At 32.1% G+C, this 14,013-nt stretch overlaps 2 protein-coding genes across 2 annotated transcripts; both read left to right on the plus strand.

Moving 5' to 3' along the window:
* The first annotated feature begins 444 nt into the window (after positions 1–444).
* LOC105116509 (uncharacterized) lies at positions 445–2,102 on the plus strand. The gene is made up of 2 exons (XM_011013906.1): positions 445–1,085; positions 1,892–2,102. Exons 1-2 carry the CDS (start codon positions 445–447, stop codon positions 2,100–2,102), a joined length of 852 nt encoding a protein of 283 aa, XP_011012208.1.
* Positions 2,103–11,767: 9,665 nt separating this feature from the next.
* On the plus strand, positions 11,768–13,782 carry LOC105116500 (uncharacterized). The gene is made up of 4 exons (XM_011013894.1): positions 11,768–12,167; positions 12,823–12,981; positions 13,099–13,207; positions 13,385–13,782. Exons 1-4 carry the CDS (start codon positions 11,829–11,831, stop codon positions 13,594–13,596), a joined length of 819 nt encoding a protein of 272 aa, XP_011012196.1. The 5' UTR covers positions 11,768–11,828; the 3' UTR covers positions 13,597–13,782.
* Positions 13,783–14,013: the final 231 nt, after the last annotated feature.

Raw genomic sequence — 14,013 nt, forward strand, 5'->3', positions numbered from 1 at the left:
CTTTCCTTTCATTTCACGCATTTTCGTGGAAACTTAATTAATTTGATATCCGAGGTTTGAATCTTAATCACATCAAGAATTAATTTTGCATGGAACAACTCCTTTTCCTCCAATTAGTTTGTGAGGAGGTTTGCATAACTAGACACAGCCATTCGCAGAGCATCATCTTATTTTCAAAGCTGAAAACTTTCCTGATGAAACACACCGACCCGTTCCCTTTTCAGATAAGGGATTTCAATTTCCTTGTAAAGCCATTACGGACCATCGCAAACCTTCAAAAATCAAAACCTTCCCTTTATTACATAAACCCCCATAACCCCTCCTCATTTCTTTCATCTACACACAGACAAAGTTTCTTATCTGTACACAATACACAGAAACCACAGGGTTACTCTTTATCTTCTATATTCCTACATAGGAAACACAGTTTCCCTCTATAACCACATGGCTGCATCATCATCATCAGACGAGTCTAGTAAAAGGTCAGTACTGTTCGTTCGGATGATTCATTTTGGAATTGAAGTTGGAGTGGCAATGAAGGTGATGGCATTTTGGATTTGGCTAGAGACACAAGGGTTTCGAGAAATTATGAGAAAGATCTTACTTCATGATGATAAATTCTTGACTCTACTAGCCAAAGAAGCTGAGGATATTCTGTCATTTCTGAAACAACTGTCAAAAAATCCCATATCACCAGATTTGATGCGTTTCACTCCAAAGCTAACCGAACATTTCTTGTGTCTCAATGTCATCCTTGCTGATAAAGAAAAGGCCTTAAAGGGTATCACAGAGATCTATAACGGAGTCTGTTGTGTGGTCTTGAAGGATATTTTAGAAAGGATGGGAGAGCAAATTACCGAGGGGAATGTTTTTAGTCCCCTGGAAGACGTTAAGAAATTCGGTTCCGAGAAAGTTGGCAGCAGAGCAAAACCAATGGCACCATATGTTGGATCCAAGCTGAACCCTTCAGCCAAAGAGTGGAATCCTGTGACAGAGAGAGCAGCCGAGGAAAATAGATGTTTGTTCTTGACGTTCTCAAATGGATACCCTCTCACTGAAAGTCAAATCTCCAGGTTTTTCACAATGTAAGTATATTAATCGGAGGATTTTGCTACAGATAAATAGAGGCAATTAATGTAGTTGCTACATAGTCTATTTAATGATAACAAATTGTAGTGCCCTAAATTTTAGTACTAAATCATTTCTTAAAAATCATAAATACTGAATTAAAACCACTAATAGGATTCAATTTATTCATTCAATGAATGAATTTTTTTTAAAAAAAGTTAGATTTGGTAAAATTTCTTTTTATGACCATGAATTTAGTTCAATCACCAAACTGGATAATATTTGAAAGACAAGATTGAATTGTGCGTGTTGAGTTTAAAGTTTTACTCGAGGGATTCAGTACATTATATATTTATTATTATTTATTGATACAATATTAAAAATATTTGAAATATTTCCAATTGAGTCATTATAATTTAGCTTAATTCAATAATTAGCATGGTATAACTTTATTCGAGTAATGATATACCTTATGAATATAAATAACGAAAAGGTAATGAATGGAGACAATGAAATAGGTGGTAATTTTAAGAAAATCTCTTTTTGTCTATTATCAATTGTCTCTACGCATTACTTTTTAGTTAATTATCTTTTTATTAGTTATACAAATTAATCATTTTCCATTATATATAAATAAGTTTATAATTTTTGGTTAATTTCTTTGTGTTTGTTAGTTATGCTAGGAATCATGTGATTGTTTACCTTTCTAATTTATAGCCCCTATTAAAAAAACTAGGAAAATCATCACTATTACAGTCTTAATTGTTAATAAAGTAAATTAAATAATAGGCGATGGGAAATTGTGTTTTTATAACTTGAGCAGGAATTACGGGTCATGTGTGGAAAGGGTGTACGTGCATTGGCCTGAGCCGAAGGATCAAGGTGCACCACCACTGTTCGGGAAAGTGGTCTTCACTGCGTCTTATGTACCAGCCATGATCTTGAATGGAAAAATTGAAGCCAAATTTTGGGTCGATGCTAAACCTCTATGGGGCAAGAGGTTCAAGCCCAAGAAGAGGAGTGGATACAAATAATTATTTTGGTGTCTTAACACCAAATGTATTATTCAAAAACTGTGCTGTGCTCTTATTTAAAATTAAAAAGTGTATTTGTTGCTAGTATAATTAACCTCTTGTTTATTTGACGTGACAGTACTATTATGATCAATTTTTTATATAAACAAATGCTATTATTTAAAAGTGCTTCCGAGTAAGGATTAGATTTTTTTATTATTATTGTTTCGAAGTCTTGAGCTCATGTATTAAAAGCTTAAACTGATTTTCGGCGCAATTATTATTATTATTTTTCTAAAAAAACTTAATTTCTAAACATATGCAGAGACCTTGTATATATTAAAAAACTATTTTTTTTATTTATGTAGGGTGTTCGGGCCAGCTTGCGCGTACCACGACTAATCCCCACGGTCCATTAAATACCCTGTAAACCTAGTAGTCATGTAAGGTACCGCGGGGTGACAGGCGTGCATACCAGAACTCGAATCCATGTGCTGTGAAAGGAGACAAGCCCCTTTCACCGCTAGACCAAGCCCTCAGTGCAAAAACTATTTTTAATATCGTTGTTGGTTGCTGTTGATATATTGTTCACTAATCATTAGTATGAATCTGAAGTTTTCGATGCTAGTCATGAAAAAAGTAGTTTGGTCTGATTCTCACTCACCTTCCTTCGAATAACCCATTCGGAAGGAGAAAAAGAAGGAGGCTCATCATCAAGTGATAAAGCAATCTTTTGTTCTTTTTCTTTTTCGTGCCAGGAGGTAGAGTCTCGACCTAGAGAGAAACAAGAAAGGAAATGGAAAGGCTATATTTCCCTTTTCCTGGAGCTGGCGAACGACAACCCTCTTCCTCATCGCCGTCATGTGGACTTGAAATTGTTCGGCCATGATAAGATAAATAACAAGTACCTAGCTGTCCAAGGTAGCTTGCTACGTCCATTACCTTTGTTTCTGTCCTTTAATTTGGAGTGAATCATGAATGATTACATGAAACAATTCGTGTGGATGCAGATGGGGGGAGGGAATTATATTCCATGATCAAGCAACCTGCTCGTAGTTTTTAACATGGAAGATTAAAAACTTTCTCTAAACTGGATCAGAACTTTTATAATTCTCAAGAGTTTACTGCTGGAGAGAGGAGTTGGAATTGTTCCGGCCCAACTACTAATTAGAGTCGCATGTTTCTTTATATTACAACAACATATCCCTTTTGTCTTCGTTGTTAAGTTTGTCTCTCTTCTTATATTCTTATAGTTTCAGGAAATTAAGAGTTTATACCAAAGGACATAAAGAAGGAAAAGGGAAATATCCCCTAGCTCTTTTCTTGGAGCTAGTTGATGGCGACAAACTTCTGCCTAAGAAGGTCTGGGTAGAACTCAAGCTTGAGTATTGAAAATAAGTAGAAATTAAACGCAAACCACAACCACCCCATTAGATCGTTGATTTTTTTTTTCTATTATTTCTTAATGAATCAAATTCAGTCTCGTTAATCTAATTTAACTTTTCACAAACTATTTTCTTGCTACAGAGCCCAGTCGGTACACTTCCTCCAGTTATTCATGGATTCCATGAAACCTCAGAAGCTTCGACCTGGATGATGACACTTCAAACGTTGTAGTTCAGATTCTTTGCATGCCTGTTTCCAAGGTTATTTAGAGAAAATTGCATTATTGCAGGTAACTAACTAGAATTTCAAAATTAAGGCTTCTTGTTGTCAAGTTATGAGAGCTACTTGTGAAAGAAGTAAGCTGATTTGTACAGGGATGTAATGTATATTGTCCATCTTGATGTACTTCGGATCTGGTTTGAGTTAAATAAATGCGATTTTGCATCATAAAAATGAAGTTTCTGTTCAGTAACGTTTTCATGTATATTGGACTAGGATCATGAATGGGTTGCTGGTGGTGGAACAAGCCTGAATCCAAGAGACTAATGCAGTGGGAAACCATTGATATTCTAAGTTTTTATTGATTGTCATTTTTTCTAAGTTTTTATATATTTTTCCATTGCTATCTCTGATGAACCTGCAGGTTGAGTTGAGCCAGGCTCCTCTCTTCTGTCAATCCTGATCCTTCAGATGCTGTGATTTTGTTCCTTCTTTCTATTTCTTGTCTGTTATTAGCTTCATCAAAGACCCACATAAATAGCTAGGAATTTGAATTCTTGCTAACTTCATCAAATCCCTTCTCAACCGTTATCGCTAGCTTCTCACACTCTATAAAAAGACATCCAATCAAAGTTCATATGTGTGTGTGTGTGTGTGTGTGTATACATTATGTATATACACACAAGAAAAGAAAAAAATGACGCCGGAGGAAGCATAAGCAATACAACAATGACAGGCAAAAACATATTAATAGCCAAAACAAGCAAAGAAAAAATTGTATTATGGTTAAATAAGCTTAAAAAGCAACATAAACAAGCTAAAAACCTTGAAAATAAAGAAAAAGTAACAGAAAATCCTAAAAAAAAATTATCAATTTCAATATATACTTGATTTCCTATACTAAATAGAAAAAAATAAAATCACCAAAAACAAATATATTTTTCTAAACTAAATAAAAACAATATTGTTTTTCTAAAAATCCTCTAGTCTCTATATTATCCAACTTTTCACCTTATCTTTATTTTTCTTTTATTTCTTTTCCTTTCATTTTTCTCTATAATTTTGGATAAAAACAATATATTTTTACCTTTTTTTTCAACAGCCACCTTATCTATTCTGGGTATAATAATATTATACATTTTCTTTTTATATATAAATTATATTGTTTGTCGTGTACACTTTCTATTCATATTGTTATGGCCTATCCAATATTAGATAATAAATATTTATAAACATCACATTAAATATTATCAAAATATTTCTTACTTATATAAAATAAAACGAGAGAGAGCCCATCCATAATTAACATAATGTTTTTATTTAGCAAAGTCATTTGGTAGGGCTTAGGATGGCCATCGATTTTTAATTGGATATTCTTTATTGTCTTCACGATACCATATTTTTGCAACTACCATTGTCTATTATTAAGTTGCAAATCTTATCTTTTATGATACACGTTAAGTAGAAGATGTTAGTAAACCTTTATTTTTTTTATTTTTTTTTTTGAATCCTTAAAAGTTAGCAGATTCTTTCAAATTACTAGGTTAGCACCACAATCTCCACACAAAATCTTTTCATTGCTAATCGAGTCATTATAAAATCAACCACATCATTTCCATGATCCTTTATCAACAAATTCTTACTTAGATAACTTTTTTATTTGTTGTACTCGTTAGCCTAATATCTTAATTTACCATATTCGTAACAACAATTTTGAAAAGTTGAACTAGAATCCTGACCTATACTTTAACATGTTATTTGTTGAGTTTGTTAAGTAAGTCTGACTTAAGAGTGGCTAGACTTTGATTATTTTTATGTTATCTTTTTTTGTATAGATCAGTTTAAAAACTTCTACTAACTATCCTAGCAGCATGTTGTTTCTCAACTATCAACCCTTTAACATGCCTTCAAAAATATCTAAAAAATTGCAAAGACAACACATCCTAGATGTACCACCATAAACCTCTTAAATATCTTGTCACTAGTTGTCCTTCTATTTCTACTAAGTCACTCTAGACACTAATTGATAGAACTTGTTGGTATAATCGTTAATATATTTATCTCTTTATCTAAATACATGGAGTCGTTTGTATAGGTGTGTGTGTAAAGCTAAAAGGAAGGAAATGCTCCTTAATCTTATCTTAATTACTTATTCTTGACTTTTATTTCGTCACCTGTGATCTCTTTAATTGTTCATCTTATCTTAATCATTTATTCTTGACTTTTCTTTCTTCACTCGCGATCTCTTTAATTGTTTTCACCAGGAAAAAGTCTAGCCCTTCAATCTGATCACAATTATTTCCATCCTTATTTGTTCTAAAACCTTCTTATACTAAAAAATTTGTGAAACTTCATTCAACCAAAAGATAAACTCATATGCTTGTAAAATTCCTATAAAATCAATAAGTTTAATTTGAAAACTGAAATCTCCATGTTGTTTTTTTCTACTTAGATGTTTCCTTCTGTGCATCTACCTTTAGAATGAGTATATTGGCAAAAGATCCTTGGCAACTTTTTTCTTCCTCTTGTTGGGGCCTTTCCGCAAATCACTGGGTAAGCTCCTCTATTTGTATTTGTATGTCCTCTGTTTATTTTCATGTTTTAAAAAAAATTAATTTTTTATTTTTTATTGTAAATTAATATTTTTTTAGTATTTTCAGATTATTTTTATTCACTCATTTAAAAATAATTTTTAAAAACTAAAAAAATTATTTTTATATATTTTTAAATAAAAATTATTTTAAAAAACAACTTTCATCATATTCTAGCATCCACAGTGACAACAAATCACTCATGGTTCCGGGTTCCTGTTGATTTTTCTCAGAATAATATGATTGTGCTTTTTTTCTGCTTCTAATCTATGTTCTATTGTAATTTGGATCTGGGGTTTGTGACGTGTGTCATCTAGATAGCCCACTTCAACGCCATTGATTATTGTTGGCCTTTCAGATATTCTGAAGGTTGTTGTCTCACGTACGCATATAGGAGAAGAGGTGGTCAGGTAATTTTCGGTGTCGCTTCTCCAAATAAATAAATAAATTGTTATTTAAAAAATAAAAATAAAAATGAAACCTGAGGTGGGGACCGGGCACATGAGTAAGCTAGGCCGAAACGACCACTGAAGGAGGAAAACAGATCGTGGAAAAGGCGAAAGCAGTAGAACTCTCTTCTCTCCCGTAAAATCTATACCTAGATATCCTTGAAAAAGTCAAAACTAATAAAGTAATGCCAATAAAAAAAAAAAGATTAAACAACTTAAAATTCATCGAAGAAAAAGTAAAGCAGTACACGTAGAATATTCAAAATATCTGAATAAACTTTATTTAAATTTTAAGGTTCACCTATTAAACTTTATTTAAAAATAATGCCATATAAATTTATATGGCTTAAATATTTTTTTCACGTTCAATTTTCTTTCGATTCGAGCCGGTCAATTCTGTAAACTATTATACACTAATACTCAATGCCGGCAATGGTATGTGATATTCTGCACATGCTTTAATCATTAAATAGGTTCACCCTCCTATTAATGTCTAATTGAAGAAATTATTTGAGCCTGTTAGATAGATATTTTACACAGGTTGAGAGATTTTTCAACGTTGTAAAAAGCACAGCACACGGGATGGTGGGAAAGAAACAAGAGCTTAAAACTTCGAGGCAAAAACCATGGCCGACTGTTGCCTCGAACTTGGTTTTTGGATATGGGTCAAGAAGTTAAAAGCCGGCGAATTTTGGATATGTGGCATTTAGTGTTTGGTTTATACAAAAAACATTTCCTATAAAATATATTATTTTTCAATATTTCATCATGTGAGTATGAATTAACTATTTAGAAATTAGAAGCAATGGTTTGGAGTGTACGGAATTAGAAGAAGACCCGGTCATACTAAGAATATTATGGCATGATTTTGTTGATTTTACATATAAATTGTTTCTCTGGAAAACTAAGTTTGGTATGCATGGAACTAGCTCAGGACCCAGTCATCAATTATCTAATAGCTACTAGTTTAAGACCAGTGCTTTGTTCATGGCGTCATATTTCTCCGGCAAGTCGGTCTTCACGGCGTCTGTTCATGCCAGCCATGATTTTGTAAACTGCTAGCAAAGTTCTTGTTGGGTTGGGTGGGTAGCGGAGACAATTAATATTATCGACCTAAGTTATTAAATTTAAATGAATATTAAGTTGACTAAGTAAATTTAAAAGACTATGTTTTAAATTTAATTAAAAAATTAAATTAAATTTTAACAAAGCTACTTGAATTACGAATTAACCCATACGTCAATTAGCTTGCATGGAAAAAAAAGGTCAATTATAGAAAATGATGGCGAGTTAGGTATGGTCGGATATCACGTTTAGCAAGCCGTTTACATGCCTTTCTATTAAAAAACTATCCGGCCCTGTGCTGCTTATTTTATTTATTACCCACTAACAAATGCTTGGTCATTCATTCTAGTCCCTTCATTTAAAAAAATATTATTTAGACCTTTATATTTACTTGATATTTTTTATATAAATAAGTTCATAATTAAACAATTCTTATCCTCATATTTTTTCATAAAAATACTTTAATCCCTACCTTAACTTTTTTTTTAATTGAGTCTAGATGCCCGCTTCAAATGCTCCGTTCACTGACATTTATATGAGTATATGCATCAATTTTTAGTCCTAAGCCTTCGTGGAAAATTTGCCAAGTAGACATATCATATATGCACAGCCTACTAATTATCGAATTAACATCTTTGGATGAAGAGCAAACCTCAAAAGTACTAAATTATTTATGTTAATTTTACTCTCAGGATCTCAAAAAAATTTAATCAAACACTTCCATATATTTTAAATCTTTTTGGTGATTTGTTTATCTAAATTATACTGTTTTTTAAATGGTCTTTTTGTAGAGAAATTAATGTTTTATAATAATTATCTCAGTGTAAAATCTTAATTCAGAAGTCAATATAATGTAATGGTAAAATTGATTAAAAAAATCATTCGGATATAAAATTAATAATAATTCAATAATCTGATGGGATATCTGATATTTAGCTTCGAAGAAATCTGTCTTGTTGTATACTGGTCTTCGAAGAAACCGCACCGCGTTTACTTGGATCGGGAGGAAAGGGGAAGGAGGTTAGGAATTGACAATTGATGCAGCAGTTGACTTGAGGTACAGGCTTACAAAGTCAACTAATCAATTGATTTAAGCTTCTTTTTTTAAAAAAATAAAAATAAAAGAATGAAGTCATCTCTTTACGGAGCCAGAGGAGAGACAATCTATATAAATGATCATCCACGGCTTTCCTTTCTGGTTGTTTCACTATACTTTTCCTCTATTTTGTCGGCAATCCACATGAGCTGCACGACACTACTTTATTCAAACAATTACATTTATATAAATATTATTCTGGTCACATCACATGTTATTTATTTTCAGTTTAGTTATTGTATTGTAATAGAAATCATAAATACGAAAAAAATCGTTTAGTTAGAAAAAAATCGTTTTTAAATTATTTTAAAATAAATTTATATCTTTTTAGAACATTCCATCTTAATTATCTCTTTTTATAAGATATTTATCGATGTATTCAACGTGTTATTTGTGAACTTCTCGTTAAAAAAACAATTTACAAAACAACCCAAAATGAAAATTTACCAAGTCAAAGGACTACAAAAGAAAAACAAAAAAAAGAAAGACTCGTATGATTCTAGAATAAGGTGAATGAAGACCCATAAAATGCGATTTCTTTTGGTAAACAGTGAAAACATTTTAAAATTTGGATACTTCTAGAACAATGATGTTATAATTTTTAATACCATGTTAAAAAATGAATTTTAAATAACTATTTATTAGTCTAGATAATAACATTATTCATTAATATATAAATTTACTTGAAGTAAAATCAAGATGATTCATGAGTTGGTATTTATAATTATAAGATATTTAAAGGATGTTTTACATGAAAAAATATGAAGGGATTTTCCAAGATTCTTTGGTGTGCTAGGATCCCCATTTATTCTCTTTATGATCTTTTCAATATTTGTTATTCATTGTATTGTCATAATCTCTACATACAAATCATGAAAATCATGTGTGTATATTGTAAGAATCATTCCTACATCAATCCCGTGTAATGCCTATTTAAAGGCAAGAACAATACATTAAAAAAAAATGTTAGTTTTTTTACATGATATTAAAGTTTTTTTTTTTTTATCTTTGTGGCTTCTTTCTCTTCAATTCAAATTGTATCTCCAGCCCTTTCCTTTAATATTTCACTTTTAAAAACACACTTACCTAATATCTCTATTAAACTAGCCTTAAACAAATATCTTTTATAGAAAGCATAAGTCATTTTCATCTTACATGGTTATAGTCTTTTTAGATATATGAAGAGTTACTTTCCTTGTTTAGAGTCAACCATCATTAGTGAGAAAGGTGTGTTGCAAATAAATCTTGAAACAATTGTTTGGTTGTACACTGATCAACTAATCCTTAGGTAAATCAATAGTTTCCTATCTGATGGTCTTCTCTCTCAAGTTATCAATAACAAATATTCGTATGATGTCAGACACGTATAGGAAACCCTTTATAATACTCGTACTCGAGATCGCATTCAACAAATTAAGGGCAAGTTGAATTCCTTAAACAAAGGTACTTTTTTAAAAGATTATTTACACAAAGCAAAATCTATGGTTTTGTCTCTTTATGGTACATGAAAACTTGTGAATGATGACGAGTACATCATTTGTATTCTTTGAAGATTAGGATCTAAATTTGATCTTATAATAGCAACATTGAATGTTAGAGATATTTTTTCATCTCTTAAAGGAGTTATTGGCAAACTCCATAATTTTGAAATCCAAGAGCACGAGCAACTACTTTCAATGTTGCTTTCTATACAAATCACGACCGAACAAACCCAAAGCTATGGGTGAATCCTAGTATTCATGGCCATAGTGATTGAATTTCCATTAAAAATGCTTCATCATCATAAGCTAAAAAGACTCGATTCTCTTGATTTAATAGAGATTCCTCTAGAACTTGTCAAAAACAATTGTCAAATCATGGTGGTTGTGGACATGGTGGCGTCACTTGTTTTTTATGTAAGGGGCCTAATCATAAAGTAAATGGATGCTTTTCTTCTAATGAAGAAATTGATGGATCCAACGCTTTTGCTGCTATCAAAATTGAAGAGATTGCGGAAGAGACCTAGTATTTTGATATTGATGTAAACCATCATATGACCTAGTATTTTCAATGTAAGGAGCCTAATCACGGCGATTGTCAGAAACAATATTATTTGTATAAAAATTAATTTTTTATTTAAAATTAATTTTTTAATATTTTTGAATCGTTTTGATGGATTTATATCAAAAATAAATTTTAAAAATAAAAAATATTATTTTAATATATTTTTAAATAAAAATACACTTTAAAATATAATCTCTATAATCTTGAAAAAACTCTTAGACATAAATGTTATCTTCTCCATTTTGAATTTAAAAAAAAACTACCAAAAAAAAATTGTTGCGCACCATCATTGTCGGTTGACTAACTCAAAAACCTTTGAAACAAAGACAAATATTTTAAATTTATTTTACACACGGGGATCTTTATACCATACATCAAAACTTTGAATCTTGCAGTTATAGAAGTGAAATATAAGATTTTGAAAAAGAAAAAAATATATAAATATAAATATATTTAATTGAAGATATAAAATATTTTTTTAGAATGATTTTTTTACATCTTCAAGATTAAAAAAAACAGTAATTAAAAACAACTACATGTAATTAATTATATTTTAATCCAAAATAGATTAAATAAACAAAAACTAATCTAAATAGTAATCTTATCATTTATTTTTCAACATATATATATATATATATATATATATATAGAGAGAGAGAGAGAGAGAGAGAGAGAGAAAGAGAGAGATATTATATATATATATATATATATATATATATAGAGAGAGAGAGAGAGAGAGAGATATTTGATGGAAAGTGGCATGAAAAAATGACAAGATGGGAGTGTGCTGACGCATGTTCTTCTTCCACGAAACACACTAAATTTTTTTTCTCGTATGTCTATATATACATTTCGTTTTAAACCTCCACGCTCCGAGCTCACGTCCACAAAAACAACAATGGACCCTACCTCACATGAAAATAACGATGCTAACCAGCAGCAAAACGTTGTCGTCATGAGACACGGTGACCGAATCGATAACTTCGAGCCATTATGGATCACAACTGCCACTAGACCATGGGACCCAACTCTCGCGGAAGCGGGTCGGTTAAGAGCTTTTCATACGGGTCGGAAACTTAAAGCCAATCTTGGCTTCCCAATCCATCGGGTCTTTGTTTCTCCTTTCCTCCGTTGTATCCAGACCGCCTCCGAGGTTGTCTCCGCCCTCTGCGCCGTCAACGATGGGCCTGACATTGTTAGTAGCCACGGTGTCGCCATCGATCCCTCTAAACTCAAGGCAGGTGTTCTCTTTTTTTCCGTTTTCACATTTACAATACGGCAACTTTTATAGATTATAAATGATAAGGAACTGGTTAGCTAGATAAGTTGATTGATTACTGATGATCATGGTTTTAAGTTTTTTTTTTTAGATTATAAATGATTAGGAACTTTTTAAGTTTGTTTTGTTTTTAAGTATATGATTATAAATGATGCCTTAATAGAGAGCTAAGAATTCGTTTTTTTTTTTTTTTTTAATGCTAGCCTTAGTGAACCGAGACGACTTGGTTGCGTATCAATGAAACAGTGACCTATGTACTTTGATAAGTACTATGAAATGAATGAAGCTTCTCGAGCTCAGTTCAAAATAAATTTCAATTTCAATTATTTTCATGTATAATCTTAAGGATTTGATATATTTTTTACTAGTTAGTTTTGGAAACGTATTTAGAAATTTATTTAAGATGTTAATGGAATTGATAATGGCATTTGGGAGCTTAAATCTTTCTGAAAGTTCATGCTAACTTGGTAATTATTCATTTGGGGTCTCATATATTTTATTCGTTTGTGTAATGGTATCGTTGATTGTAGTGATTGTGGTGTTCATGTTGTTTGACTGGATCTCCATTTGTTTTAAGGCTTTTGTGTTTTAACTGTTGATTGTCCATTTTCAGGTCTCTATTGAGTATGGTTTGTGTGAGATGTTGAATAGAGAAGCCATTAGGCGTGTTTCCGTGCCCAAAGATGGGAACTTTGGATTCAATATCGCAGAGCTTCAAGCCTTGCTACCAGCGGGGACAGTGGATCGTGCTGTGAAACCAGTGTATGAAGAGGTAAGTATAGAAAACACTGTTTGGTTAAGGGAAAAGAGCATTAAAGAGTAACAAGGTACATGCCTACGTTGCACGTCATCATGTCTCATATTTGGTTATTTTCTTGAGGAATTGTAGCTTCCACAATGGGAAGAGACTGTGATGGGTGCAAGGACTAGATATGAACGAGTTATTAAGACGCTCGCAGATAAATACCCTTCAGAAAACTTGCTGCTTGTCACACACGGTAAGCTCACTATTTGGCTGGCCTAGTTTTAATTATCTCCTGTTTGCTAATCTGCAACACCCAATTCCCTCAAGGTCTGGTAGGAAATGCATGAAATACGTCTTCAAAACCTTTTACTGCATGCTTAAGAAATAATCATGTAAGGTCTTCTGATGTACCTCTTTCTTGTAAATTCAGGGGAAGGAGTAAGAGTTTCAGTTTCTGCATTTTTGGAAGACATAACAGTTAATGCTGTAAAGTACTGTGCATTTTCGCAACTACGAAGACATGTTTTCCACAAAAACAAGTCATTTACTGCTGGAGAGTTTGAGGTGCTTACTCCTAATGGTAGAACCGGCATTGGTTACAAAATCCCTATGGCCAACGGTGCCATGAATGCTGCTATGTGACCTTTTTTCTATGCCAAACACCATTTTAGGCATGCCTACCGTCAATCTTTGTGTGCTGTTTTAAGCTGCACTTGTTTGTGTTTTTTACTAGAACTCTGATCAAGGGATTTTTAATTTAGGGCAAATTGATTACACAAGTCAATTACATTTCGTTGTTGCATCAGAGAATTGAATTGTTATTGTCTCGATTGAAAATGTTGGCTGAACTCCCTTTCTGCGGAAAATGTTGGTTGAACTCCCTATCTGCGGAAAATGTTGAATTCCTTGTTCTGATGGGTTTTTTTTTTCTTTTACCGTAGGATAGACTTGGTTGAGCCCAGCTTTATATTTTCTTTTAATATAACGGTGATGTGAGGGGTTAAGCCTGTCCAACTTTATAAGATGAAAGAGTTTGTATAATAAGCTGTTTTACTTCTC

This window comes from Populus euphratica, unplaced genomic scaffold, assembly GCF_000495115.2.
Source record: "Populus euphratica unplaced genomic scaffold, PopEup_1.0 scaffold971.1, whole genome shotgun sequence".
NCBI lineage: Eukaryota > Viridiplantae > Streptophyta > Magnoliopsida > Malpighiales > Salicaceae > Populus > Populus euphratica.

Coding starts and splice junctions, on each gene's coding strand:
- LOC105116509 (XM_011013906.1), top strand. CDS start 445: ATGGCTGCATCATCATCATCAGACGAGTCTAGTAAAAGGTCAGTACTG. Junction 1,086..1,891: donor ATCTCCAGGTTTTTCACAAT/GTAAGTATATTA, acceptor TAACTTGAGCAG/GAATTACGGGTCATGTGTGG.
- LOC105116500 (XM_011013894.1), top strand. CDS start 11,829: ATGGACCCTACCTCACATGAAAATAACGATGCTAACCAGCAGCAAAAC. Junction 12,168..12,822: donor TCGATCCCTCTAAACTCAAG/GCAGGTGTTCTC, acceptor GTCCATTTTCAG/GTCTCTATTGAGTATGGTTT. Junction 12,982..13,098: donor TGAAACCAGTGTATGAAGAG/GTAAGTATAGAA, acceptor GAGGAATTGTAG/CTTCCACAATGGGAAGAGAC.